This window comes from Felis catus, chromosome D3 (assembly GCF_018350175.1).
Source record: "Felis catus isolate Fca126 chromosome D3, F.catus_Fca126_mat1.0, whole genome shotgun sequence".
Lineage (NCBI taxonomy): Eukaryota > Metazoa > Chordata > Mammalia > Carnivora > Felidae > Felis > Felis catus.
This window is the reverse complement of record NC_058379.1, coordinates 5,381,420-5,408,386: the sequence shown is the minus strand read 5'-3', so window position 1 is coordinate 5,408,386 and position 26,967 is coordinate 5,381,420. Positions and strand designations below refer to the sequence as shown.

Below are 26,967 nucleotides of genomic sequence, written 5' to 3'. Positions count from 1 at the left end.
TGGGGACACAGCTGCCCCTCCCTCCGCCTCCTCGCACCTGTCAACCCAAACAGCCCTGCGCTCACGACTTCGCATTTTCTATTTTCTTTCCGCCTCCGGCCCTGGCAAATGACGCCGACTGGAGGCAGCCAACTGGCCCCAAAGAGCAGGGCGGCGGCCTCCCCCTCGTTCCGTGGCTCCCAAGAAGCCTACTTCAACCCGAGCCCGCGCAGCCCCAGAAGCTCGAGGGGGCGGTGCAGTTTTGAGAAGCCAAAGTGACAGCTGTTATCAGAGGTCCAAAACCCACGCGCGTCCCAGTAACTGCACGGGACACACCTACCCTAAACCCTAGTCACCGTTTACCGAACGTCCACCTCTCACCGGGACCCCTTCGTCTTCTTGTTTCCTGTGGGGGCGGGGGGGCGTGTCTGTGCGTCTGTGTTTGCTGTGTCTGGCCAAGCTACCCTCTCGGGCTGAATCCGGGGTACCCGGTCGGTGCCCACTTGGTGCTTAGATTCTTTCTCGGTCAGTCCTCCCAGATGTATTGAGACTCGTGTTTCTCAAACGTTGGATCGTCCACATCAGAAGCCCCTTGTTGTGGGGGGTGGGGGGGGCGGGGGGGGGTCCATGAAAATACAGATCCCCGGGCTCCTTCCGTGTGACTCTATTCCAGGGCAGGGGGGCGGGGGGGGGGGAGGTTCTAGAAGGATGTGCAGGGGTCTCAATGTCTCAATTTTGAGCCAACTGCTTACATTCCCAGAGGAGTCCACTGCACCAGAGGTCTGAGAAGCACCTGTGGCCTGAACCTGGACCCTACGTTTCTAAGACAACCTGGGCAACGAACACGTCAGCCCGCGGAACGCGACCGCCCTGCACCGTCCCCTGCCACGCCGGGGGCCAAAGAAACTGCCATGCACTGCTCCTCACGTCAGAAGGGCGGGTTCCCCACCAGCAAAATCTACAAGTACGAATTTACGGTCTGCAGACACCCCAGGAGAAGTTTAGGCTGAAGAAACGGGTGAGGTCCAAAGTGGGTCAAGCCGCCAGAGTTCTATTTGCTACGGGAGGGGAGGGGAGGGGAGGGGAAGGGAGGGGGCGTTACCTGGTACCCACCTACAATCTTGCTTCTTGCAGCACAGAGCCCTTGGGTGCTGATGTCATCAGGGATTCAGAATAGGCCTGAATGGCCTCCTTATCCTTTGAGCCCTTTTTACTACTACTCCAAAATAAAAAGCATTTCTCCTAGAAGATAACCAAGCTAATTTATAGTTGACTCTGCAGCCGAATGCAAAAGGTTCTTCAGTCGCCGAAAAGCAAAGAGCGGGGTGTTAAGTCCAACAACCGTTACCCACCAGAGAGGCTGAGATTGGGGGTGGGGGGCGGGGAGTGGGTGCCCTTCACCAGAGACAGAAATGCGGGTATCTTCGGGAAACACGCCTGGTCGGACAGACTAGCCACGCAGGAACGGCGGCTGTCGGCCCGAACATTCGGGCTTTGGACAGGAGCCAGGGTGGGGAGACGGGCCACGGTGGACGGGGCGTATTGGCCAAGAACCCGCGGGCTGAGCAGGTGGCGTTTTCAAGGGACCAGAAACAGCTTGGCTATTTGAAAAGAACAACTTGAGAAGAAAAATTTCTCGGCAATTAAAATGTGCTGAGTTCACCAGCATGTGATGATGATTGTTTTCTTAAAATCAGGACAAATCACATAAAACCACGGAAGGCCTAGGGGCGCCTGGGTGGCTCAGTCGGTTCAGCGTCCGACTTCGGCTCAGAGTCTGTGAGTTCGATCCCCGCATCAGGCTCTGTGCCGACGGCTCAGAGCCCGGAGCCTGCTTCGGATTCCATGTCTCCCTCTCTCTCTCTGCCCCTCCCCCGCTCATACTCTGTCTCTCTCTCCTTTGGAAATAAACATTAAAAAAATAAAAAAACACGTAAGGCCTAACGCCTGCTAAAAAATACATAATGGGATAAATTTCCATTATTTGGCCTCCAGTGACACCTGTAGGGACTGCGTCCTCGGTGAAAACAGACGTCCTTACTGGGTCCGAGGGCGGTGAGGCCTGGAGGCCTGGAGGGAAGGGGCCTTAGCCAGCGATTTCCCACGTGCTTCCTCACTCTCCTTCCCCCTCTGGCTTTCGACGGACACTTAGGAGACAGAGAGGACAGATCCAGCCAGTCCATTGGGTCCCCTGGCTGTGACAGTACACCTTCACTGCTGGAAGCACCCAAGGAGGGATCCACAGGCTGGGAGCCTTGGCTTCTGGTCCCCTCCACCCCCCTAGCGTAAATCAGTCAAAAAACTACAGGGAGTTTCCTCGCGCTCCCTAGAGCGCGAGGTCTGCTCAGCCCGGTCTCCCTGGGACCCCAACAGGCTGCTTACACCCCTCGATCACCAGGGACTCAAACACCAGAGCACTGGCATGATGAGAGCTCCGGGGCCTTGGCACCCTGGCACCAGGGCCAACCTTTCCCCCTAAAGGATGGGGAATTTGGAAGGCACATCGGGTTAAGGGTCCGAAACCTGTGTTAGGAGCTTGGGAAGGTTTATCGTTGCCCCCAGCGAGCAAGCAAGCGTGCAAGCCGCCCCCCAAAAAGAGGAGAAAGCAGAAGACTTGTTTGCCAAAGCTGAAGCAAGAAAGCAGGTGCTGCGGGGGCCCAAGGCCCCTCCCACACGGCTTGCCCACCCCCGCCTCAGGGCCTTTGCACTGGCTATCCCTGTGCTTGAAGCACTCCTTCTGTGACTCTGTGCTGACTGCCTCATTAGCATTCACATCTAAGCCTAAATTCTGCCTCTTCAGGGAAGGCTTTCCGGATGCTCTCTATAGCTGTCCCCAGCCCTCTTGAATACCATGCTCCCTGGTCCAGTAGCCACATAGGGCTGTTAGGTCTTTTAAGTGGGGTGAGTCTAGGGGCGCCCGAGTGGCACAGCCAGTTAAGTGTCCAAATCTTGATATCGGCTCAGTTCACGGTCTCACTGTCAAGAGATCGAGCCCCATGTCAGGCTCCATGCACTGGGCACAGAGCCTACTTGGGATTCTCTCTCTCTCTCTCTCTCTCGCTCTCGCTCTCGCTCTCGCTCTCTCCTATCCCTCCCCTGCTCTCTCTCTCTCTCTCTCAAAATAAATAAACATTTAAAAATAAATAAATAGGGATGCCTGGGTGGCTCAGTTGGTTAAGCGTCCGACTTCAGCTCAGGTCACGATCTCACAGTCGGTGAGTTCGAGCCCGGCGTCGGGCTCTGTGCTGACAGCTCAGAGCCTGGAGCCTGCTTCAGATTCTGTGTCTCCCTCTCTCTCTGCCCCTTCCCCGCTCATGCTCTGTCTCTCTGTGTCTCAAAAATAAATAAAAACATTAAAAAAAAAACATTAAAAAAAAGATTACACTTCAAGAGTCTTTAAAAAAATAAAAAAATAAAAAAAATAAATAAATAAATAAATAAATGGGGTGAGTCCGATTCAAGACCTGCCGTGTTAAAACACACAGCAGATTTTAAAGACTTAACGTAAAAAAAAAATAATGTAAAATAGAGTTAAATTTGTATTTTTTATATTGATTGCATGTTCATACGGCCTTATTTCGGGCCTATCCGGATTAAACAAAATCTAGGATTAAAATCGATTTTTTTTTTTACTGGATGTGGCGACTAAAAAAATCTAAGTTTCCAATCCCGGATGCGGCTCACGGATTTCTACCGGACAGCACTAACCTGTCACGTGTCCCGCCACCTTTATCATTGGCGGAGTGATCTTTTCTATTTACTTGGTCTTCTTCTGTCTCCCCAACAGGGAAGCCACGTGCCCCCAGAGCGGGGCCCTGTCTGTCTCGTTCACGGCCGTGAACCTGGCACCCAGCAGGTGCTGACTTGACGAGCAAACCATTCAAAGTCCAGGTCTCATTATCAGAGCCCACCCAAAGCCCCTCCAAGGGAGGGTCCCCAGGCCTCCCGGGACAGGCAGAAAAAAGTGGTAAATGCGGGACGCGAGTGAGGCAGAGACGCAGGGCAGCTCCCCTGCCCCAGGCAGTGACATGGCACCGCTGCCCAAGGCAGGCTCCAAGCTGAGGGCGTCTGCGGGAGCGACTGGAGGAACGGCCGGGCGAGCCCATCCGAATCCCGCTTACCCCGACAGGCGAGCAGGGGGCCGTTCGGCCCGGGCCTCCCTCCAGCCGCCACCTACCTGGCTCCGGATCTGGTGGATGATGGGGATGAGCAGCAGGACGCAGCCCAGCCCGACGAGGACGTACTGGGCATAGTGTAGCACACTGGGCACCAACACCAGCTGGGTGTAGAAGGTCTGCAGGGGCTCACCTTCCATTGCCCCGCTCTGGGGATGGAGAACAACAGACTAACAGGCTGGGCCGCACTCGGCAGGCCCCGGGACACGGAGGCCGCGCCACGCCACCTCCAGGTCCCCCGCCCCTTACCCGTCTCACGGCTGCCCCCCTCCCAGAGCTTGTGATGGAGCCTGTGGGGGCCTCCGTTCCCTCGGGGCCCCACGCGGGACTACATTTCCCAGACTCCCTTGCGGCCGGACAGGGCCACGTGATCGTGTTCCGGCCAACAGGAGGCGGGCCCGGTATGCTGCGACTTCCGGCCCGGCCCATAGACACCTGCCCGCGGATTCTCTAGTTCTCTGTCCTAATTCCCTGAAGGTGACGGGCTCTGAGGCTCCCCGGGAGGGCGGGGCCGTGAGGCAGAGCTCCGCCTCCCACAACCGGCCCCGCCTGAGAGGTGAGCTCTGCCTGATTGAAAACAAGCTGGCCAGAAGGAACCCTGAAAAGCTGGGAGGAAAGAAAGTTCGAGGGAAAAGCTGATACCCTGGGGGGGGCGGCTGGGGGGCTCAGCTGGTTAAGCATCCAACTTCGGCTCTCTGGGCACGATCTTAAGGTTCGTGGGTTCGAGACCCGACGAGGGCCTAAACCCTGGCGCTTGCTTCGAATTCTGTGTCCCTGTCTCTCTGCTCCTCCCCCCCTCGTCCTCTCTCTCTCTCTCAAAAATAAACATTAAAAAGTTTTTTTAAAAAAAGAAAAGCTGACACTCTGAAAAGCAACTTCCTCCCTCTCCGGAGAAGTGGTCAAGTGCATTTACAAAATTACACCCTGGGCCAGACAGAGCTTCACATTTTCATGCATCTTCTGTCTTTCTCACCTCAAGTGATCCTTTCAACTCCGTGGGATAATTGATATAAAGCGCTTGGACCTCAGGAAGCTTCTAACAGATGGTTTTATAGCCCCCCCCCCTTCCAGCTCCCAGCCCAGCCTCCCCTCCTCCACAAACAGCCCCCCTCCTGCAAAGCCCACACCGGCCCCTCCCTGGGGTCCCAGACACCACGCCCAACGGTTCCCGCGCAGGCAACGTGAGACAGCCTCTCACCTCCTCAAACCACATCAACGGCAGGACTACTGGCTCGATCTTCCCTGTTTGTCTGGAAATAAGAACAAAACATTGTGAGTTTTGTCAGCATGTTTTTTTATGTCAGGCAGCTTTGGACATGTGATCGTAGGGTCCAGATCAGCAGGGATTTGATTTTGCAAGCACTGGATTGGTGCCGGCTTGAGAGAGGGGTATTTCCTGGCAGGGAGCAACTCGGCGATCTGCTCACATCTTTTTGAATTAAAAACTCACGTCACCTACATGGTGGGGGGCCGGGGGGACCGCCAGCGACCTGGCTGATGCCCACTGGTTCCTTTTAGAAACAAAAGCCCACACTAATTCGGGATGGTAATGCACCCAGCACTATGCTCACCTCCTGCTTTTCTTTGGAGAGGCTGGAGGCTGGGTCCACGCCACAGGGTGTCTACGTGACCAGGCCCCAATAAATATCCTGGGCGCTGAGTCCCTAATGGACTTCCCTGGTAGGAGACACTTCGCATGCGTTGTCACAACTCAATGCTGGAGGAATTAAGGGCGTCCTATGTGACTGTCCCAGGAGAGGGTTCTGGAAGCTTCTGCCTGGCTCCCCCAGACTTCACCCCGCGCACCTTTTCCTTCGCTGATTTTGCTTGAATCCTTCCGCCGTAATCAATCACAGCCAGAGTACAACTATGTTCTGGGTCCTGGGTGTCTTCCCAGTGAATCATCGAACCACATGGTGGTCTGTCTTGGGGTCCCCCTGACACAAGACTAGCTGTGTGACCTTGGGCACGCGACCTACCCTCTCTGTGTCTCCTCCGCCAAGTGGGGACTGCACTGGCACTGAATGCAGCCCCATGAAAAGTGCTCAGAAGAACACCCACCCTATAGAAACTACTCCAAGCTCGTCACTGTTGTTCGTTACCAGCAAACAAACGGGCCAAAATAGTCTTCAGCTTCACCGTTTTGGGGTCTGCTTAAAGAAGGCACAGCCGGACGGAGGGGAAAGGGGACCCACCAGGGGGACAGAACCAGAGTCGGCACGAATGGCCCAAATCCTTCAATCACCACTCTCAGAACTCTCTCGGGCCGCCTGAGACACAGAGTGTCGTGCAGGGCAACGACTTTATACGGCACCCGCCGCGGAGGCGACACACAGAAAACACTACGGAAACACAACAGGAAGTCCACGCTGGCCCCTTCTTATTTGAGTTTGTAAGAACCGGTGTAAGTTCAGGGCAAAGAGCACGCAACCCAGCTGTCCGGATCTTGCGAGGATGGGGCGCCAGAGTCCCCCGGACGAGCCGCAGCGAAACAGCTCTCCGTGCGGGCAGCTGTGTCTCCGGCTTTTTCCCACGGCCACTGCTCACTGGCCCTCGGGGCTGGCGGGGGGCACCGCTGTTAGACCGGTTCCCTCGGGGCCAGAAGGAGTGGGGGGGTCAGACAGCTGTGTCGCCCTGTCGGGCCTGTCGCCTGGCACCCAGAGGCCCAGAGAGGTCAGGTCAGGGTAGAGGCCCGGGAGTCCCCACCACGCAGAATCCAGCGGCCCCCGGGGGTCCTGCTGACTTGAGCAACGTTCGTCGGGGATTCAAATTCACTTCCCACAGGTGAAAGTTAAGAGAGCGCTGGTTAAAATGCAGATTTTGAGAAACGCCTTTGAAAATGCACCCGATGGGGCCCACAGCCCCCTGGTGCTGGGGAGGGGTGGGTCCTGGGCCCCATCCCCACCCGGGCTTCTCCTAGTCACCTGCTGGCCCCCCACGAGGTGATGCAGGCCCCAGAGCCAGAGCTCCGGGGTCAGGGGGAGGGGGGGAAGGCAGGCGCCTGGTGAACCCCCTGTGCCATTTCACCACCTAGCACACCCTCCGACAGCCCCCAAACACACAGATAAAAAGCCAGGGCGGGAGCGGAAGAGACGAGCATGTTCTTTCCAGCTGAAAGGCATTTTACAAAGGCGGCGAGATAGATGCTCACATTCCTGCAGCCCAGGAATCTTTGTAGGGGAAGCTTTTTTTAATGAAACTATTCCAAGTATGCGTAAAGAAACAAAACAAAACACAACACAGAAGCCAGACCCCACCACCACGACTAAACCGGCGCAGCCCCTCGCCCAGCCCCCTCACGGCACCCCGTTCCAACCGCAGCTGGCGAGGATCGTGGGGGCCCGACGGCTCCCGCGCTGCTGGCGGGAAGGCCAACCGGGCAGCTGCCGTGCAAAACAGCAACTCCAACGCTGAACGCAGAGTTCCCGCGACGCCCGGCGAGGGATCCGCCCCCAGGTGTCTGCCCAAGGGAATCGACGGCGTGCACCCACCAGAAACATATACGGGCACGTTCGCTACTCACGACGGTCAAAAGCGACAGAGACCCAGATGCCCCTCAACTGAGCGAGAAGACACGCCGTGTGCGCCCAACGGAACAGGATTCGGCCATAAAACGGAAGACGCTCGGACACCTGCTACGCCTCCGATGAGCCCTGACGACACGACGCCGGACGGCAAAGGCCACGTCTCCTACGCTTCTATTTATGGGACGTTTCCGGCACAGGCAAATCCAGAGACACCGAAAGTAGATCAGGGCCTGCCAGGGGCTGGGGGAGGCGGGGGGCGGCTGCTAACGGACCCGGGGTATCTTTGGGGGTGACGGACTGCGACGGCCCTGCGCGACTCCACGGATCTGCCACCAATCACCGGGTTGTACGTTTGAAAAGGGTGAGCTTTACGGTATGTGAATTGTATCTCGGCAAGGCCACGATGCGACACGGAAATAAAGCAAAACACAAAGGAATAGCAGGGCTTAAAATATTCCTCCCACAAAGGGAAGAGTCACACTTTAAAATGCCCGTTGGGTGAGTTTCCATTTTCAAAGACTTGCTTTTGCCAGGATTTAATTTTTTTTTTTTTTCCAGTTTTCTGTTGAGTGGGAAACCGCTTGGACAGAAGAGTCTGCTGAATCTGGGGGACAGATGTTAAGACAGAAAAAGTGGGGGTTCCGGGCCGGGGACCAGCCGGCACATCCGGGAGGAGCGTCTCCCTCCCCACGTGCGGGTCCCTGGGGACATACCCCGCCCCCCAAGGCCCAAGTCCCCGCCCCCAAACAAGCCACGCGACCCCTCCTCCCGGACCCACTCACCCGATGCCTTTGATGGCCTTGACGTACAGGCTCAGCTGTAGTTTCACAGAGCAGTTCATGGGGATCCCGGTGACCTGTAGGAACAGCACGGTGAGGGGCCTGGGTTCGCGCCCCGGGAACGCCCCCAAACCCGCGTCCCTGGGCCCGCTCGGAGGGCAGGCCTCAGGGCTGAACTGCCGGGGCACCGGGGCCTCCCCGCTGGCTCCAGGCCCTTCCGGGGGGGGGGGGGGGGCGACACACGCTTCCCCGAAGGCTCTTCTGCCCACGACGCTTCTCTGAGTGCACAGTGACATTTGCCACTCGTTGCCCACCCCTCCCCCCCTCCTCCAGACCAAACAAAAGAGATTTGCATGTGAATAAAGTCGCTCTCCATCACACAACTTGCCCTGTCTCAAACCTAATGATGTTTTACCCTTGTGTTCACTTTTATGGCTGCCGCCTTGTTTTTTTCGAGAAATTTGTAATTTCCGACGCGAGGTGGTGACAGGAAACTTCCTTTGTGCCGAAACCTACCCTTTTCTTCTAAGAGAGGAGTTTTTAAAGCGGTAAGCAGACAGCAGGAGAAGCGACACACAGGTAGGCCCCAACTCAGGGAGGTGGCTCCCGAAGAGGAAAGGGACCGAGGTTGGAGGTCGGGAGGCCCGGAACTGTCGCCTCTTTTTTTTTTTTTTTTTTTTTTTTTTAATTTTTTTTCAACGTTTTTTATTTATTTTTGGGACAGAGAGAGACAGAGCATGAACGGGGGAGGGGCAGAGAGAGAGGGAGACACAGAATCGGAAACAGGCTCCAGGCTCCGAGCCATCAGCCCGGAGCCTGACGCGGGGCTCGAACTCACGGACCGCGAGATCGTGACCTGGGTGAAGTCGGACGCTTAACTGACTGCGCCACCCAGGCGCCCCCGGAACTGTCGCCTCTTAGCTGAGGCCTGTTTCTTCATCTGCAAAAGGGGCTCATTCCCGCCACCTGACTGCAGGGCGAAATAAGGGATGGAAAACAGCCACACTCAGGGCCATAAACGCTTGCGTGACGATCACGGGCATCGGGGGGAAAGGGCAAATATCTTCCACGAAAAGTCGGCCTTCTGGGCCCCGAGGCACAGAGGGACAGCGCAAAGGCCGTGCTCCCGAGACCAGGGAGAGCTTGGACCCAAGAACCAGCAGGCTGGGAGGGAGTCCACCCGCGGGTGGAAAAGTGATAAGGCAGCAGGCCGGAGTCTGTCCTCCTCAGAGAGGCCTGCTGGCCGGGCTGGTCGGCGGCTGGGGTCCGGGAACCTGGATTTCGGGAGCCCGGATTTCGGGAGCCCCCCCCTCACTCCCTAACTGATAAGGGGGGCTCACTGTGCCTGGACTGTTTGTACAAACATTGTGATTTATGCCGACCATCGGTCTTCCCGCGGGGAGTCTGGAAGTTTGGAAGGTACCAGGCAGAGGGTGCCGCTGGGAACAGCCCCGGTGAGCACCCAGGGCGCTGTCTCTAACGGGCTTCCCTGGGGGATGATTCACCGCACTGCTGGGGGAACTAAGTGTGTCCTGTGCGGCCCCCCTGGGAGACGGTACTCCGTGTCCTTTCTCTGCAACAAATCACAGCCGTGATTTCCACCATATGCTGAGTCTGGGAGTCCTGCTAGCAAATCGTCAGACTCGGGGGTGGTCTCGGAGACCCCGAAATGTTAAGACGATGTGGAAAAGCCTTAGCATTTTTTTTTTTTACATTTTTTAAAATGTTTATTTTCGAGACAGAGAGAGACAGAACGTGAGCGGGGAAGGGGCGGAGACAGAGGGAGACCCAGAATCCGAAGCAGGCTCCAGGCTCCGAGCGGTCCGCACGGGGCCCGACGCGGGGCTCGAACTCGAGAACCGTGGGATCGTGACCTGAGCCAAAGTCGGACGCTTAACCGACTGAGCCATCCAGACGCCCCGAGCCTTAACATTTCTAACAAGAACGAACGAACTTCAATGGAACACATAATATATTAATATTAATTACTACCAATTTAATTAATGAATACCATTAAATTAACCTCATTAAAATTCACTAGATATTAGCACAGGACATGAGGTGGGGGCGTCAGAAGGCCTGTGTTTGAACTCAGCTTTGCCACTTCCTTATGCCCACTTATCAAACCTGTACCTACTGAGTTCCTCTATGCGAACGGCTAGAAGTCAAGCGATGAATGGAACAGAATGGATCTTTCCTCTGTGGAGCCAACGATCCCATTTATTAGTTGCATCACGTGACCTATCTGGGCCAGTTTCCCCATCTGTACAATGGGAGGACCAGTGCTCACTGCCCAGATAATTGTGCAAATTTACTGCGTTACTGCATGTGAAAGTCTCCGGCTGGTGTCTGGACCATAGTGAGTGTGCAAGCACCATTTGCTGGAGCTGAAGTGCATGTAGTCACAGTTGACTTAACTAGCCTGGGTTCCTAGTGAAAAGAGAGAGAGAGAGAGACGACTTAACCAGCCTGGGTTCTTAGTGAAAAGAGAGAGACAGTTGACTTAACCAGCCTGGGTTCCTAGTGAAAAGAGAGGGGGGCGGGGCAGGGGGAGAAGGTGGAGTGCCAGGGGCTGGTGAACGGAGTCAGGAGCTCCGAAAATCTGAGGGGTACGCAGAGAAATGACGTGGAACGGTGTCAGGCAGAAGAGGTTTGAAAAAGGCCTGTGCGGAAGGCCACGAGTGTCCATGCAGGAGACAGAACCCCGCAGGATTTTTAATCAACAGTGAAGGCCGCCAGGTCCAAATGGGCACCTTTTACAGTGCCAGCGATACTAGGAGATAAGGAAGTCGGGTAAAGATAGGCCCACAGGAGGGCCACCTCTGTGGGCCTGCTACCCTCTTCTCTTGGTTCCCGCCTACAGACAGAATGTGACAGAGGACAAATTCCCCAGAACCCAATTTATCTACAAGATATTCCAGGCTCTTGTCGGGACCTAGAGATCTTTATGATATATTGGCACAGTCAGAGGGCTCTTCTGGCTAACTGGTATGCTGATAATTCTAACTGATTTACTGTCTTATGGTCCTTTCAGAAAGACAATTCCCTTGTGACGAAATAATGAATCCCTTGAACTATGGAGTCAGGGCAAAGTAGGGACCTCTGACAGCTTGACATTCCAGAAGCTATCAACGCCAAGGAAAGCCAGGCTTCCCATCACCCCCCTACCCACCACCAGAACAGCTCAGTGCCTGGGGGGAGGGAAGGGGGAGAAGCTGGCATCCCGCCCCCCACAGGCTGACAGGCAAGGGCTCACCGGGTGTACGTCCAGGAATAAGGAATGTTCCTCTGGGTTGGGGTGGAGGCCAAGCACCGCCTCTGCCAGCATCGGGTCGGCGTTGTAGAAGTGAGGGTGGGAGAGAAACAAGGGTGCATCTAGAAGGCAGAGGGGCGGAGAGAAGGGGGGGCATCAGACAAGGGAGAGCGTCGGCACGTCCAAGGCTTGCTTCGTGCCAGGCTCACGGGATGAAACAGAGCCGCTGCCTGCAGAGCCCGCGGATGATGACACAATGCAAACGACAATAACTAGACAGAGAGAATCCCTTCATCCGGCCTGTAAATGCCTGTCAAGTGCCCAAGAGATGCCAGGCACTGGGAAGAGACGAGGGATGGGAACGGAATTGCTGCTGACACGGGTGAGGAGATCACAGGAAGGAAAGGAAGATGGCTAAAATACGCCAGGCAGGGAAGGCCAGGGCACGACATTTCAGGGGGAGGGTTTGGCAGAAGCAAAGGCAGGGAGGTGGGGAAATGCACGGTGCACGTGGAGCAGACAGGGCATGGAGGAGAAATACAGGAGTTGAGGAGAGAAAGGTAAGTCGAGGCCAGATCTGGACTTGGGTGGGGAAGGGGTATCTCGATCGCCAAGCCAAGCAGCCCAGGCTGTATTCCGCAGGCAATGCGGCAATCTTCGGAGACGCTGAGGGGTGCACGCCTGCGGCCAGGTCTCCCTAACGTAATGGGAAGGAAGGAGACGCACCTGCTTTGCCTCTCCTCTCCCAGCAGCCGGTGTGGGGGACGGACGCCAGCAAGCGTGAACAGGGACTGACTCGGGCCCCTCCGTGTGAGCAATTCGCACCCAGAAACATGAGGCTGAGCCTCCCCATCAACTGAGCGAGCAAGGCAAACACCAACGCATCCTCGTATGCTCAGGACAACGTACAAAGGGCCTGACGGACAATGAGTTGACGAGGAAAAGAATGAGTGTCTCTCAAAAACCCACGAGGATCCAGAAGAGGCAAATCCTAGAGACAGAATGCAGACTGAACTCACCAGGGGCCGGGGGAGGGGAGATGGAGAGTGGCTGGTGACGGGTATGGGTCTCTTTTCGGAAGGATGAGGACATTCGGGAACTAGACAGAGACGGTAGGGGCACAATATTGTAAATGTGCTAAATGCCACTGAACTGCATTTTTTTTTACATTTTTAAAAATGTTCATTAATTTGACAGGGGGTTGGGGACAGGCAGAGAGAGGGAGACAGAGAATCTCCGTGCTGATAGCAGAGAGCCCGATGCGGGGCTCGAACTCACGAAACGTGAGATCATGGCCTGAACCGAAGTCGGACACTTAACCGACTCACCCAGGCAGCCCTGGACTGAACATTTTTAAATGGTTAATTTTAGGGGCTCCTGGGTGGCTGAGTTAGTGACGTGTCTGACTCTTGATTTTGGCTCTGGTCATGATCTCGTGGTTCGTGAGTTTGAGCCCCAAAGTGGGCTCTGTCCGGACACAGCAGAGGCTGCTTGGGATTCTCTCTCCCCCTCTCTCTGCCCCTCCCCTGCTGGTGCACTCTCTCTCTCAATATAAATAAATAAACTTTTAAAAAATAAAAAAATAAATAAAAATCTTTTAAAAAGACAGATGGGCGAGGGGCGCCTGGGTGGCTCAGTCGGTTGAGCGTCCGACTTCGGCTCAGGTCATGATCTCACGGTTCATGAGTTCGAGCGCGCGTCGGGCTCTGTGCGGACAGCTCAGAGCCTGGAGCCTGCTTCACATTCTGTGTCTCCTTCTCTCTCTGCCCCTCCCTGACTTGTGCTCTGTCTCTCAAAAATAAATGATTTAATTAAATAATTATAATAATAACTAAATTAAAAAATAATAATAATAATAATTAAATTAAAAAAAAAAAAAAGATGGGCGCTGGAAGGGCCTCTTAACACCGACAGAGACTCTGCTGGGGGTACCTGGAAGGAGGGTAAGGGACTGGGAAAACACTAAGCCTCTCTCCCAAGTGGGTCAATGTCACTTAAAGCCACCTCCCGGGACCTTCGAAGCTACCTTGAGCACCCCAGCCCCCGAGACAACGTCCCACAGTTCGGAAAACCTCATTTCCCATTCTCCCGTCTCTGCCGTGAAAGGAGACCACCAGAGCAAACACGAGGACCCCATGTTTACAGACGGCAGAAGCGAGACCCTCAGTAAGGAGGGGCAGTCACCTCGTCAGGCCCTTGAGGGTCGCCAATCTCAAACAAGCCCCCGCGTGCGTCCAAGCCTGGGGAAACCTAAAGTGGGTGGGACCAACGTGCCATCACTTGCTTCGGACGCTACGCACGCTTGATTTTTCCTAGCAAGCACACATGCACGTGCCCTTTTCTATTTGATTTCCAAACGGCACAGGCAATGGGTGGTCAGCCATTTACAGCTTTGTGGTGCCCCCAGCCAGACCGAAGCCCAGGATCGCCACAGATTATGACTAAGAGGCTCTGCTGAGCAAGTCTGAGGACCTTACACAGCACGGAAGTCTGAGGAGCCGAGAGTCATGATCCGGGTGCCGGTCACACGGGTCCGTGCGCTTTGTGGAATTTCAAACTGCACGTGTTGCTTGGGGACCTCTCGGCACACGTGTTCATTTCAACACAAAAGGGAAACATCTTATTTATACCTATGTTTTAATTCCCTTGCGCTTTTTTTTTTAAGTTTATTTATTTATTGGGTGGGGGGGTGGGGGGGTGGGGCGGAGGAAGAGAGAGAATTCCAAGCAGGCTCCACATTGTCAGCACAGAGCCCCACCTGGGGCCGGGACGCACGAACTGGGAGATCATGACCTGAGCCCGTATCAAGACTGCGACACTCAACCCACTGAGCCACCCGGATGCCCCTAAAATTCCCTTGCACTTTTGAGGTCGTTTGGGCAGATGTGCTAAGATGAGACAGTGCCAACCTCGTCCCTAGCCTTCCCGAGCGGATGGACATACGGTCTGCGCCTGCCGGGCACCCACTCTTTTTTCTGCAACCTAGACCCCAACCCTGGAACCAGCCCGCCCCTCACAGGCTGGGCGAGTGCTGGCCCCACCCACGGAATCAGGGGCTGAGCATGTGACCCAGCCTGGCCAATCGGCATAACCCTTGGCCACGGTGATTGGCCGTGGCTCTAAGGTGGACCAATCAGGGTGAACCCTGGGAGCTTTTGCAGGATGAGGAGGTCTTATGTGGCCCCCTTTGTGCAGGACCCCAGAGGAGAGCAGGGGAGCCTGGGGCCCGAGGGGCTTTTGCCTGCCAGCAAAGCCAGCCTGGAAGAAGACCGAGCTGGCACACGGGGCGGAAGGCGGCTTCCGACGACAGCTGATCTCTGGAGCCACGCCCACAGACCCCACTGAAGGAAGAATTCAACAGAGGGCAAGGCCAGGGGGGCTCACACAAGGCCACGACAGAGGGCATTTCCAGCCCCCAGCTCTAAACCCGTCACCTACCGAGCACCCCATTCTGCCTGAGCTTGGGGACGTCGTCCAAGCCGCAGACAGTCCTTCTCCCCCACAAACCCTGCTGCAGACCACCCCTCTCGGATCCCCATCTCCAGCTGGAAATGCGGCTTCGGCCCCCCACAGGCCCCCACGAGGCAAGACCCAGTCATGTGAGGAGTGGTTTCTTGTCCCACCCACCGTGTGACCTCGGGCATGTCCCAGCCCTGAGCCCCGATGTCCTAAGTGCAGGATACACCCACACACCCATACCTTCAAATGCTCCATACCAGCCACAGGTCTAGAAGCTGAGGACAGAGCCCTGCCGAGAACACTTACAGTCTAGTGAAGGACACAGACCATAAATAAAACAAAACACACAGTCAGGGATTTCAGGGAGTGCCGAGCACCAAGAACGCAATCAAGGGTGAAGTGACAGAGAGCGGCTGGCGGGGGCAACTTCAGCATGGAAATCAGGGCAGGCCACCTGGAGGAGGTGGCATCTGAACAGACCAAAAGGAAAGGAGGGAATGATCCACCTAGATCCACATGGATATCTAGGGAAAGGACTCTGCAGGCAGGGGGACAGCTGATGCAAAGGGCCTGAGGTAGGACGAAGCTTGACAGACTCTAGAAACAGGGAGAAGACGATGGGGCTGAAGACTAGCTGGTGGGGGAAGCAGAGGAAGAAACGATGTCAGGGAAGCTGGCACGGGCCAGATCCCGCAGAGCACGGAGACCAGGGTCAGGGCTCCGGCATACGTCCGGGGGAGCTGTTAGACATTTGAAGCAACGGGCTGGCTGGCAATCCGTGTTTTGGAAAGGTCCCTCGGGCTGCTGTCTAGAACAGCATCCAACACGACTTTCTACAACGATGAACATGTTGTCCTTCTGTGCTGGCCGTCCTGTACGGAGGTCACCAGGCACATGTGGGTGGTAAACATCTGAAAGGCGGCCAGTGCGACTAAGGCATCACCTTTTCAACCTGGTTGCATTCAACCCGTTTCGATTTACGTAGCCCCGTGGGGCCAGTGGTGAGTGACCGCATCGGGCAGACTGGGGAACAGACGGTACGTGGGGTGACGGCAGTGCGACGTGGCGGGGGCCAAAGGGAGGGGCCCGGACCGCGAGGAGGCGGGGTCCCGGAGGGAGACGGACCCCCTTCACTGCTCCATCCACAAGCAGAGGCTTCCTCTCCTCCCAACTTGGGACAAAGGGCCCTTCCCACGAGGCCGCATCCTCAAGGCACGTCTCCTGGTGTGGCAGGCACAACGAGGCCCTCCCCAAAGACGTCCGTGGAGCCCGTGAAAACGTTAGCCTCCCCACGGCCAAGGGGACCGAAGGACGCAGGTGGAATTAAGGCTGCTAATCGGCTAGCCTTTAACTCAGGGCGTGTGGCCCGGATTACCCCCGGGGGGCCCGGGATGGTCTCCGGGGTCTTCAAACTGGAAGAGGGAAGCAGGAGAGATGTGGGATCAGAGAGGATCGTGGACGTGAGGCCAGAGAGACGTGGTGTCGCTGGCAGCGAGGCTGGAGACAGGGGCCAGGAACCAAGGGATTCCGGGGGCCTCCCAAGGGCACAGCGGCCTGTGGATCTGCCCTCGAGCGTCCAGCCAGGAAGGTGTCAGCTCACGGGCATCTGAGCCCTTGCCTGGGGAGGCCTGCGTCGCACGCTGTCGCTCTCGGCCCCTAAGGTTGTGGGAATTCGTGCCGACAGCCACTAATCTACGCGGCGTATTGCTTTTTCAGATCATCGGTCCGCTGCCCTCCTTATCTCTGGCCAATTAAAGGAATTATCAAGAGTAAAGAGGCCAGAGATTAGACAGACGGCGGGGGCGGCGCGTAGGGACAGAGAGATGCCTGGTCGTTTCCGGCTACACCCTCCCGCCCACCCTCCCGGGGGGACGAGAGGCACGTACTGAACCTGCAGGTGCTGATGTTCTGAATCCCAGACTCCAGGCAGGGGCAGAAGCCCTCGTTGGGCGGGTAGGTGGAGCCGTTGGCAAACAAGGTGCTGGGGGCCACGAAGCGATAGGTGGGGATGCCTTCGAACACCCCTGACTCCTTGTAGACCAGGTTCATGGACCTGTGGGGGGCAGACGGGGTACAGGATGACGTCGCGCACATGGCGGCCTGACCGGTCCCGCTGAAGGCGGCCCCAGCTGAGCCCCTCCTCACTGCACTGTCTCCACCTGCACTGCCACCCCACCCCCACCCCCCACCGCCCCCAGGTCCCAGCAGCTGCCTCCGTCTCTCAGCCGGGGGATTGCCAATCGCTCTGCCTGCCTCCCCGCCCACACCCATCTGGTCTCCACAAGCAGATGGCAGTTTAAAATAAGAACACAGTATGTCGTGTCCCCACGTGAAGTCGCAATTGCTTCCCGGGGCGCCCGGGTGGCTCAGTCGGTTGAGCGTCCGACTTTCGGCTCAGGTCACGATCTCGCGGTTCGTGGGTTCGAGCCCCGCGTCGGGCCCTGTGCTGACAGCTAGGAGCCTGGAGCCTGCTTCGGATTCTGTGTCTCCCCCTCTGTCTGCCCCTCCCCCTCTCACACTCTCTCTCAAAAATAAATAATAAACATTTTAAAAAGTGCAATTGCTTCCAGTATTTTTTTTTCTAATTTTTTTTAACATTTATTTATTTTTGAGAGACAGAGAGAGACAGAGCATGAGCAGGGGAAGGGCAGAGAGAGAGGGAGACACAGAATCCCAAGCAGGTTCCAGGCTCCGAGCTGTCAGCACAGGGCCCCCCGTGGGGCTCGAACTCACGGACCGCGAGACCATGACCTGAGCCGAAATCGGACATTTAACCACCTGAGCCGCCCAGGCGCCCCATCAATTGCTTCCAGTCTTATCTAGAATAAGATCCATTGTCCTCACCACGGCCCAAAAGCCTCTTTGGGGTCCAGCCCCTTTGCAGCACCCCACGGGCCCCCTGGCTGTGGCTCAGACGTGCTCCCTCCTGCCCCTGGTCCTTTTTCTCCATCGGCCTCCCCGGGCTGATCACACATCCAGCTTCAGTTCTGCACACACGTGGTGACTGAGCCGCCACCGCCTCAGCCAGCGGCACCGTGTCCCCCACCTGTTCACCCTGCCATGTTTCTCAAAGGCACTTCTGAACTTGAATATGGACTTTGGATTACAACCGTGCCGTCCACGGAGGCCACCTGTCACACACGCCCCTCCGATGGGGCGAGTCTGGGTGTGGCCCGCCGTAAGCTAAAACACATCCCACATTTCTACAGCTTGATACAAAAAAATTTTTTTTTAAAAAGTGACACATCTCAACAACATTTGACGTTGCTTACAGGCCAATGTGGTAATGTTTTGGATACAGTTGGGTCAAATAAAACCTATCGTTAAAATTAACTTCGTGTACGTCTTGTTACTTTTTTTAGCGCAGCCACTAGAAAATCTAAAATTGCAGGGGCGCCTGGGTGGCTCAGTCGGTTAAGCATCCGACTTCAGCTCAGGTCATGATCTCGCGGTCCAGGAGTTCGAGCCCCGCGTCGGGCTCTGGGCTGACGGCTCGGAGCCTGGAGCCTGCTTCCGATTCTGTGTCTCCCTCTCTCTCTGCCCCTCCCCCGTTCATGCTCTGTCTCTCTCTGTCTCAAAAATAAATAAACGTTTAAAAAAAAAAATTTTTTTTAATTGCAGACAGGACTCGCGTTCTTAGTTAGGGGACAGCAGCGGCCCAGACAACAGTGTTAAGGTGGACGCTAGATTTCTTCATTTTCATGACGGTAATGTGCTCGTGCAAGAAAACGTCCTTGTTTTTAGAAAACGCTCCCTGAGGTATTCAGGCGTCCAACCTACTCTCGGGCGGTCCCGGGGGCCGAGCAGTGACGAGAGAGCGGATGGGGCAGGAGAGAAATGACCTCCAAAACTGAGGGAAGTGGCACCTGCCATTTTCTCTGGGTTGAAATTTCTCACTTTAGAAGGTAAACAGAGGCACGGCAAAGGCGGCTCCCGCAGAGGGGTCTCTCAGAGGAGAGCTCTGTCTATTCTCACCCTCACTGGGGCCTCCAGAATCCACCGGGCCTCCAAGGCCACACTCTGGAGCCCAAAGAGGCTGTTGGACCCGCGGCTAGAGATCTCAGCATCCAAATGGACAATAGGGCAGCTGGACGGATGCAGCAGGGAGCCGGTGCTCACCCCATTCCCAGCCCTCGGGACCCGATGCTTCCTTCCCCTTACCAGCATGCCGACCCCTTCCCGCAGCCTCTCTGGGTGCAGGAGGGCTGTGGCCCTTCACGTTGTAACCAAAGAGAGTTCCGGACCGTGCCAAGGGCCCACGAACACACCAAGAGCCAAACATGCTTCCCAAGCACACGCGAAAAGCCACTCGGTTAGGCCGTGAGCGTCCATAAAGCCAACTTCCGCGGCCCGGGGAAGGCCCAGGATGACCCAGGATGTCCCAGCAATTACCGGCAGGCCTCGGGGCTGTAGAATTCCAGTGAGGTCTCAGGAGTCATGAACGGCGCCCACATCTGTCCAGACGTCCCATTGATCATGTTGCACTGGTCAGAATGCCAGTATTTGACCTGCGGGGAAGCGTTCGGACGCGCCCATTGAGCTCCGCGACGGCTCTCGGCGATGACCACACGCGATCTGGGGCGGCGACCGCACGGGGCCCCGGGGAGAAAGGCACCCACCACTCCATTCCAGAAGCCGGTCCCCTCAGGGAGGCGAGCGGCGGCCACGCGGACAGCCAGAGAGCGTCGGCTGTGGCTCCCCGCTCGCTAACACAGACCCTCGAACGGGCACCTTTGCCCCGGGGACTCGGTGACTTTATCTGTAAAATCACCCCATCTCCAAGGGGCACAGTGAGCAGGAGAGGAGGGAGGTGAGAGGTGAGACTCTGGCATCCTCACCATTCAGAGAGGACGTCACCAGAACACAGGTAAGGGAGGGGGTGAGTGAAACATTTGCCGTATTTACTGTAAAACATCTACGGTAAGCAAAATATTTAAAATCATAATGGTGCCCCCGTCCCCCAGGGGGCGATCTCAACCCAGCAGCTGCCTCTGGGAAGTGAGGCCCGGAAAGAACAAAACAGACCCCTCCCCTTCTGGCTCTCTGTTGTGTGCACGCGCGTTATCTGTGCGTTGAAAACACAAGCCAGAGAAGGCGGAGAGCCTCCGCTGGGAAGGGTTGTTACCGGCTGCAAAGGGTGATCTGGCCGTTCCGGGCACGGATGGCGGGGGCGGGGGGGGGGGGTGGATCGCTGGGGCCCCCAGGTCACGGTGAGCGCTTGGCAGGTGTGAACAACATTTGCATCCGTAACAAGAAAAGGCAAGTAAGGTGGAAAACAGCAAGTTGCAGGGCCACGCATTTCGTCACGTTCGAAGGAGCACACCCACCTCGCACGCGGGCGTGGAAGGGACAGAGGAGGACAGGAAGGCCCCACACTGCACACCGCGGACTCCCCGCTGTGCCCCAGTGCAGGGGGGCCGGCGTGTGGAGCGGTGCAAGGGGCACTTAATCTGTCTCTACTGGTTTTTTGTTTCTTTGTTTTAATTTTTATAGCCGGCTCCCAGCTGCCAGCCCAGAGCCCGACGCGGGGCTCGAACTCACAAACCGTGAGATCCTGACCGGAGCCGAAGTCGGACGCTTAACCGACCGAGCCACCCAGGCGCCCCTGTTGTCTTATCCTTTGAATGTGAGCGTCTTCCTGTGTTCCTAGTGTAATTACATCTTTCGATGCAATGGGCGGTTATAGGATCAGCGTAGTCTTTTTGAAGTGGTTTTGTAAATTCGACAAAAGGAAAGAAAGAACTCGCTTCCTGGTATACACTAGGTGCTACAGAAGTAAAGCTTCTATTCCCCACCCGCCCGTTCAGAACCAAGAGCTAGCTGAACCGCGACCACAGGCAAAATCCCCGACTTCGAGAACGGAGGGGAACACCCTCCGGAGTTCCAAGAGAAACAAGGGGCCCAGCACAGGTGGCCTCTGTGGCTCCCGCCCGGCCCCCCCCCCCAGCAGGAGGGCACCGCCCCTTGCCCTCACCTTGCTAAGCCCGTTCCACTTGTCCACGAGATGGATCCTGCTGAAGTCTTTGACCCCCGTGAACACGGTGAAGAGCCCGGAATTGGAGTTGTTCAGCTGCGGACAACGACAGAGAACGGCGTCTTTAAGCCTGGCGACAGGGGCAGAGGCCCCGGGGCCCGGCCCTCGAGCACACCCGTTTATTTAGAGGCCGTTCCCCGCTTCACCCAGAGGACAGGGGCCTCGCTATCTTGTTCACCGCTGCATCCCGGTGCCTGGGGACCGAGAGGAGGGAGCATTTCCAGAAGAGGGCTTTCTAGAAGAGGCACTCGATTCCAGCGTCCCTCCTAGAAAGCGTCCCACCTTCCCTTCCTGACTCAAGCAGAGTCTGCTCTTCCTCCCCGGGGGGGAATAGCAGAATGCCCCCCTCCCCCCAGACCTAAAATAAAGCAAGGTCACGGGACCTCTCCAATCAACGGAAACGCCACTTCCGGGTGGAAGTTTTAGGAGCTAGCACATGCACATGTCACCGTGCTCTCTGCCGCTGCTGCAGGGGTCGTGGAAGCGTGTGTCAAGCTGCCGCCTCCCTCAGTCCCTGAAGTGGCCAAAAAGAGCAGACGGCCCCCTGGTCACCCACACTGGACGCAGCATACAAGCCAGGAGCGAACTTACCGTTTCGAGCCTCTGAGGTTCTGGGGCTGCTTATTACACAGCATAACCTGGTCTATCCTAACAGATACAGGACCTAATGTTTGTTATCGAGCAGGTTCTGGACAGAAAGCCCCAGGCTCTGGCACTCTGAGGAGATTTCCTAGAAACAGATTTCTAATTCACAGCAAAGACACGCAAAGCACACAAAGAAATGAGTGACCGTGGGGTGAAATCTAGAAGCCTCCCCTTCCTCCTTCGTCACAAAACCCAAACCTTACTCAGGGCATCAGCACAGCAGCTGCGGCCTTTAGCCTTCTCGGCTGCATTTCCCCACTTCCCTTGCAGTTAGGCGCGGCCACTTGACTAAGTTCTGGCCAAGGGAAAGCAAGTGGAAATTGGTTTCCTCCCTCCCAAAGAAGGAGACGGCTGGGTCATGTTGCTTCGTCCTCCACTCCCTTGCCTGCCTCTCCATCCCCAACCGCTCCTTCCTTCCCATTCTGCTTCCCGGAAGGTGGGTGCGGCCGCGGGCGCTCCGGCAGCCACACGGGACCATGTGGTAATCTGGAGTACGAAAACCACACCGTAAGGATAGCAGAGCAGAGTAGTAGAAAAACACTCTGGATCCCTGAAGGATATGAAGACACCACACCAACACTGACCCGTCACTGCTGGGATGTTATTTTGGGGTTTCCGTTATACGCAAACATAGATTACGCGGCTCCTACTCGCTTTGCAAGAATTCTCACTTGTTTACGAGTCTGTAAGACGCTTTGAAAGGAATCACGTCACTTAACCCCAAACTTGCCAGCTTACCCACCCACTCAGAACCTGCCAAAACGTAGTGGGTGTCTATCACGTGCCAGGGGCGGAATCCCAGCCTGCCTCCCCCGCGCCCCCCAACACAGAGCAGCAGCGCCCAAAGGGGAGGCCGAGGCTGGAGCCACTCGGAGGGCTCGCTGAAACCTGCGGTTGAGGGAGCCAAGGTCAGGCTGTCCGTCGGCCCAGGACTCAGGAGCCCAATCCCTACTGGACTATCAGGGGTCGAGATCAAGAGGAAGCAGGCAGCCCGGGGCAACGTCGGGGTCAACACTCGTGACCCGCCTGCCCGGCCACCGGTCTCCGTTCGTCTACCGGCAGCCGCAAGCGTCCAGCCGCACCTGAGCACAGGCCTGGAGTTTCCACTCTGATGAGCCAGCAAACTCTCTACTTGTCCTAAGCCACTTTGAGTTAGGTTTTCAGCCCTTGACCACCCAATGCCCCCAGGTCCCCGGCCAGCCCGAAAAGCAGGCCGCTGACCCATCTTCCAGGCCGTGGCAACGAGGACACGACCCAGGCCCCTGGACTGCTCGACGAGCCGCACTTACCTCCGCAAAGAGCCCAAACTTGCCCTTGAAGGGAAACATGTTTGGCAGGTACTTGTTGACGAGGTGCACCAGAGGGTCCTCGTAGCCCCACATGATCTCGCCCACGGTGCGGTTCATGAAGGCACGCTCTCCGAGGGTGCTGAACGCCAAGGTCATGATCAGCTTCAGGCTCATGGGCTTGTTCTCCATCATCATCGCCGCGCCCTGCAGAGCCCGGGGACACGACAGGCTAGATGCCACGGGTCCGTCCACCCTGGACGTCACGCCGGGCCCAGGCCAGCGCACTACCCGTTCCCGTACGGTCTGAGAGCCAAGAACATTTTTGTATATTTTTCACGTTTACTCAATTTTGAGAGAAAGACCGCAGGGCAGGGGCAGAGAGAGAGAGAGAGAGAGAGAGAGAGAGAGGGAGAGGGAGACAGAGACTCCAAAGCAGGCTCTGTGCTGACCGCAGGGAGCCCGGCGCGGGGCTCGAACTCACAAACCGCGAGACCACGGCCCGAGCTGGAGTCGGGAGACTCGACCTGCGGAGCCACCCGGGCACCCCATAATTTTACGTTTTCAAACGGTTGAAGAAAAGGGCATTCAAAACAATGAACATGATAGGAAACGCACATTCAGTGTCCATATGAAACAAAGTTTCATTGGCACGTAGCCACGTCTACCCATTTGTGTTGTCTTTGGCTGTTTGTGGATTGGCAGGCAGAGCTGGACGGTTGCAACAGAGACTACGTGGCCCTCGGAGCCTAAAATATTTACTATGTGGCCCCTTACAGGAGTTTGCTCCCCCGTTCAAAACACGTAAAAGCACACGTGTGTACGTGGGGCGTGCACGCAAGGACCGCTCCTTTATAAATGGTGATAGCCTTCTGCTTGTGTTCTGTACCCGCCTTTCTCCCCCTTGGATGTACCTTAGGGACTGTTCTGAGCCACCACCTACGGCCCCGCCCCCCGCCCCCCGGTCCCCGTCCCCGCCCACCGCGCGCATCCCCGCCCCCTACTGCCGGGCCAGGTCCTAGCACCGCCTGGCTGCAATAAACCACCGCAACGAAACTGCACACAGTAGAACAATATTTAGGTTGTTTCTGAAATCTGCTCTGACGCGGTTGCCAAAATGAATATCCGCGGGTACAAACATCTTCTGTGTGTGTTAGGCTATCAGGAGGACACATTCCTACCCGTGGAGTTTCTGAGGTCGGAAGCAAGGTGCAATTTCTATTTAAAGTCACTACCCTCCGACGGCCCCTCCCAGTTCCTCCCCGCAGGACGTGAGCGTGTCCGTTTCCACCAATGCTCACGAACCCTGGGAGTTCTCGGGAGGGCTGTGCCCTCCTGATCGGTGGGGCAAAGCGTCTTCGCTGCCAAAGCTTAAGGATCGAACTCTGGGGGAGGCAGCTGTGAAGCTTCGGGATGCATTCGTTCCCCTGTCCCGGCCGGCCAACGGACTCAGCAGGTGAGTTCGCCTCGGATCCAGGGCCCAGCCGAGGGCCGGCCCCGGATCACCGACAAGTAGACAAGGTAACGTGTGTAAGGCCCATCAACACTAAGCGTGTTAGCAGAGCATTAACACGACGGGCGTGAGCCCCCTGTCTCTAGAAAGGCCTGCTGGCAAGACTGGCCCTTGGCCGCCATCTGGGAACTTGGGTTTGCAGGGGTTCCCACCCCTCTCTGACTGATAAGGGGTGGGGGTGGGGGGCTCTCTGTGCCTGGACTCCTTGTACAAACAGTAGGATTTATGCCGACCACTGCTTTCCTTCCGGGGATCTGGATTTCGGTGGGTGCCAGGCAGAAGGTGCCTCCGTGACCAGCCCCCGATTAAAGCCCTGGGGACGGAGTGTCTAGAGGTCTCCCGGGGGATAAGCCTTCACTCGCGTGTGCTGTCACAGCCTGTTGCCGGGGGACGTGGGGGAGTCCTGGCCTCCACCCCACACGCCTTTTTCCCTTTGCTGATTTTGTGCCACACCCTTCCCTCCCTCCGTAACAGATCACAGTGGGGGCCCGCGAGCCCTCCCAGGGAGTCGGCGAGCCTGAAGGCGGGCTCGGGGACCCCAGCCCACGGGCACACAGTCTGCAAGCCCAGCGACGACTGTGGCCCAGCTGCAGAAGACGGAGGCCCCGCCTGCAAACGCTGCAGACAGTGACACGACCTGGGGGCGCCCGAGGACGTCCCCCACCAGCACCTCCGTTTGGAGATGTTAGATTTGCGGACGAAGAAAGGACACACAAGGACTTGGGCCGGGCCCCCCAAGCCAGTAAGAAAGGACGCACCTGGGAAACTCAATGGGCTGAGAGCCGGGCCCCACGCAGGACGGCCCTGCGAGGGGGGCGGGCGAGAAGAGAGACGGAGACCCGCAGGGACCGGGATGAGGGCTGGGGGGGGGGGGGGGCACGGCCCGGGGCAGCCTTACCAAGACCAAGATGTTGGGCATGACGATGTAGTCACTCTCCAGGCCGTGGGACCTGTCAGGCTGGAACTGGAAACTGCGGTACTCGAGGAATGACACGGTGTCATTGTCATTGAAGGTGATGTTACTCTTGTGCCTGAACTCCCTGTGGGCGGGGAAGTCGGGGTCAGCGGGTCCCGGCCGCACAGGGACGCAGCACCCGCCAGGAGCCAAGGGCCCCCAGCCGCCTTCCCTGAGCCCACCGTGAGAACGGGCGCCCAAGCCTCCGCGGGGCTCCTCGGGGCCACCCCGAAGAGCACCCGGATCCCAACACACCCCCCCGCCTGGCCGACTGCCACCTCCTTCACAGCTTCCCCCACCGCCCCCGGCAGGCGGCTGCTTTTCCGAGGGACGCAGTGTGGCACGGTGGTTAGGAATGTGCACTCTGGGGACACGGGGTCCAGGCTCGAACCCTGCCTCTGTCACTCACTACCGGGGCCTCGGTTTTCCCATCTATAAAATGGGAGCGATGACAAGACCCGCTTCATAGGGCTGTGTGAGGGCTGAGTGGGTCGGTGCACATCAAGCCACCCGACAGCGGCCCAAAGCACAGGAGACGCTACGTAAGTCTCAGCCGCTTCGATCCGTTATTGTCCCGTTTAACCCATTCTCTACAAGGCACCTGGACACAGTCTGAAAAGTGGAAACTCTCTCCCCAACAAGCCTTCTTTGAGGACAAGATAAAATCAAGCCCCTAGTGTGGCCCCTGAGGTCCCCGACACCCAACCCCATCCAATGCTCTGGCCTTGTCTCTGCCACTCTCCCCCCCCTCACTCACACCAGGCCAGCCACACAGGCCTTCTCCTTCCCGGACTACCAGACTCTGCCTGCCTCAGGGCCTTTGCACCTGCCGCCGCCTCTGCTTGGGGCCCTCCTCTCCCCAGATCTTCAGATAGCGGCACCCCCTTCTCACCACCCAGGCCTCGGGAAGTGCTCCACTGGTAGAGGTCCCCCCGTGACCCTCCAGTTAGACCTCCCGCCCACACCCATCCCTCCAGCACTTCTCCGGGCTTCCCCTGCGTGCCTCTCACCACACTTATGGCCACCTGATTGGCCTGCATGTTTACTCTCGTTGGACGTCAGCTCTGCGAGGCAGGGGCTTGGGTCTGCCTCTCACAGCGACTGGCACGGTGCCCAGCACGCAGGGGCTGCTCAATAAATGCTTCCGGAAGGAAGAAATCAGTAGGAACTTTGGCAAAGCGGGCCCAACCCCGAAGCCTTTCACGGACCAGCCCGGTCGGCAGTTCTGCGACGTGACTCGTCCCAGAAGGCAGAACGGGCAGGAGCCGGGAACTGGGTCTCACGCTGGAACAGCCCTCCCTCGTCTGTCGGAAAACCGCTCCGGCCGATTCAACAAGCCGCCCTCTCCCAAAGACCATGACC

At 57.0% G+C, this 26,967-nt stretch overlaps 1 protein-coding gene across 5 annotated transcripts in view; it reads right to left on the bottom strand.

Annotated features, from left to right (window-relative positions):
• Positions 1–26,967, bottom strand: part of SCARB1 (scavenger receptor class B member 1) — an 84,385-nt gene that overhangs the window by 22,764 nt on the left and 34,654 nt on the right. For 2 of the 5 annotated variants that reach the window (XM_023241286.2, XM_023241285.2), the window contains exons 3-11: positions 25,549–25,690; positions 23,141–23,344; positions 21,147–21,242; positions 19,565–19,680; positions 17,059–17,225; positions 11,717–11,835; positions 8,464–8,537; positions 5,353–5,404; positions 4,157–4,303 (exon numbers count right to left, since the gene is read on the bottom strand). In XM_023241286.2, the coding sequence (XP_023097054.1) occupies positions 4,157–4,303; positions 5,353–5,404; positions 8,464–8,537; positions 11,717–11,835; positions 17,059–17,225; positions 19,565–19,680; positions 21,147–21,242; positions 23,141–23,344; positions 25,549–25,690 (1,117 nt within the window). Of the gene's footprint in view, positions 1–1,092; positions 1,222–4,156; positions 4,304–5,352; positions 5,405–7,231; positions 8,286–8,463; positions 8,538–10,435; positions 10,891–11,716; positions 11,836–17,058; positions 17,226–19,564; positions 19,681–21,146; positions 21,243–23,140; positions 23,345–25,548; positions 25,691–26,967 lie in introns of those variants that run through there. The other 3 variants (XM_023241289.2, XM_023241287.2, XM_023241288.2) reach the window with 3 other exon arrangements.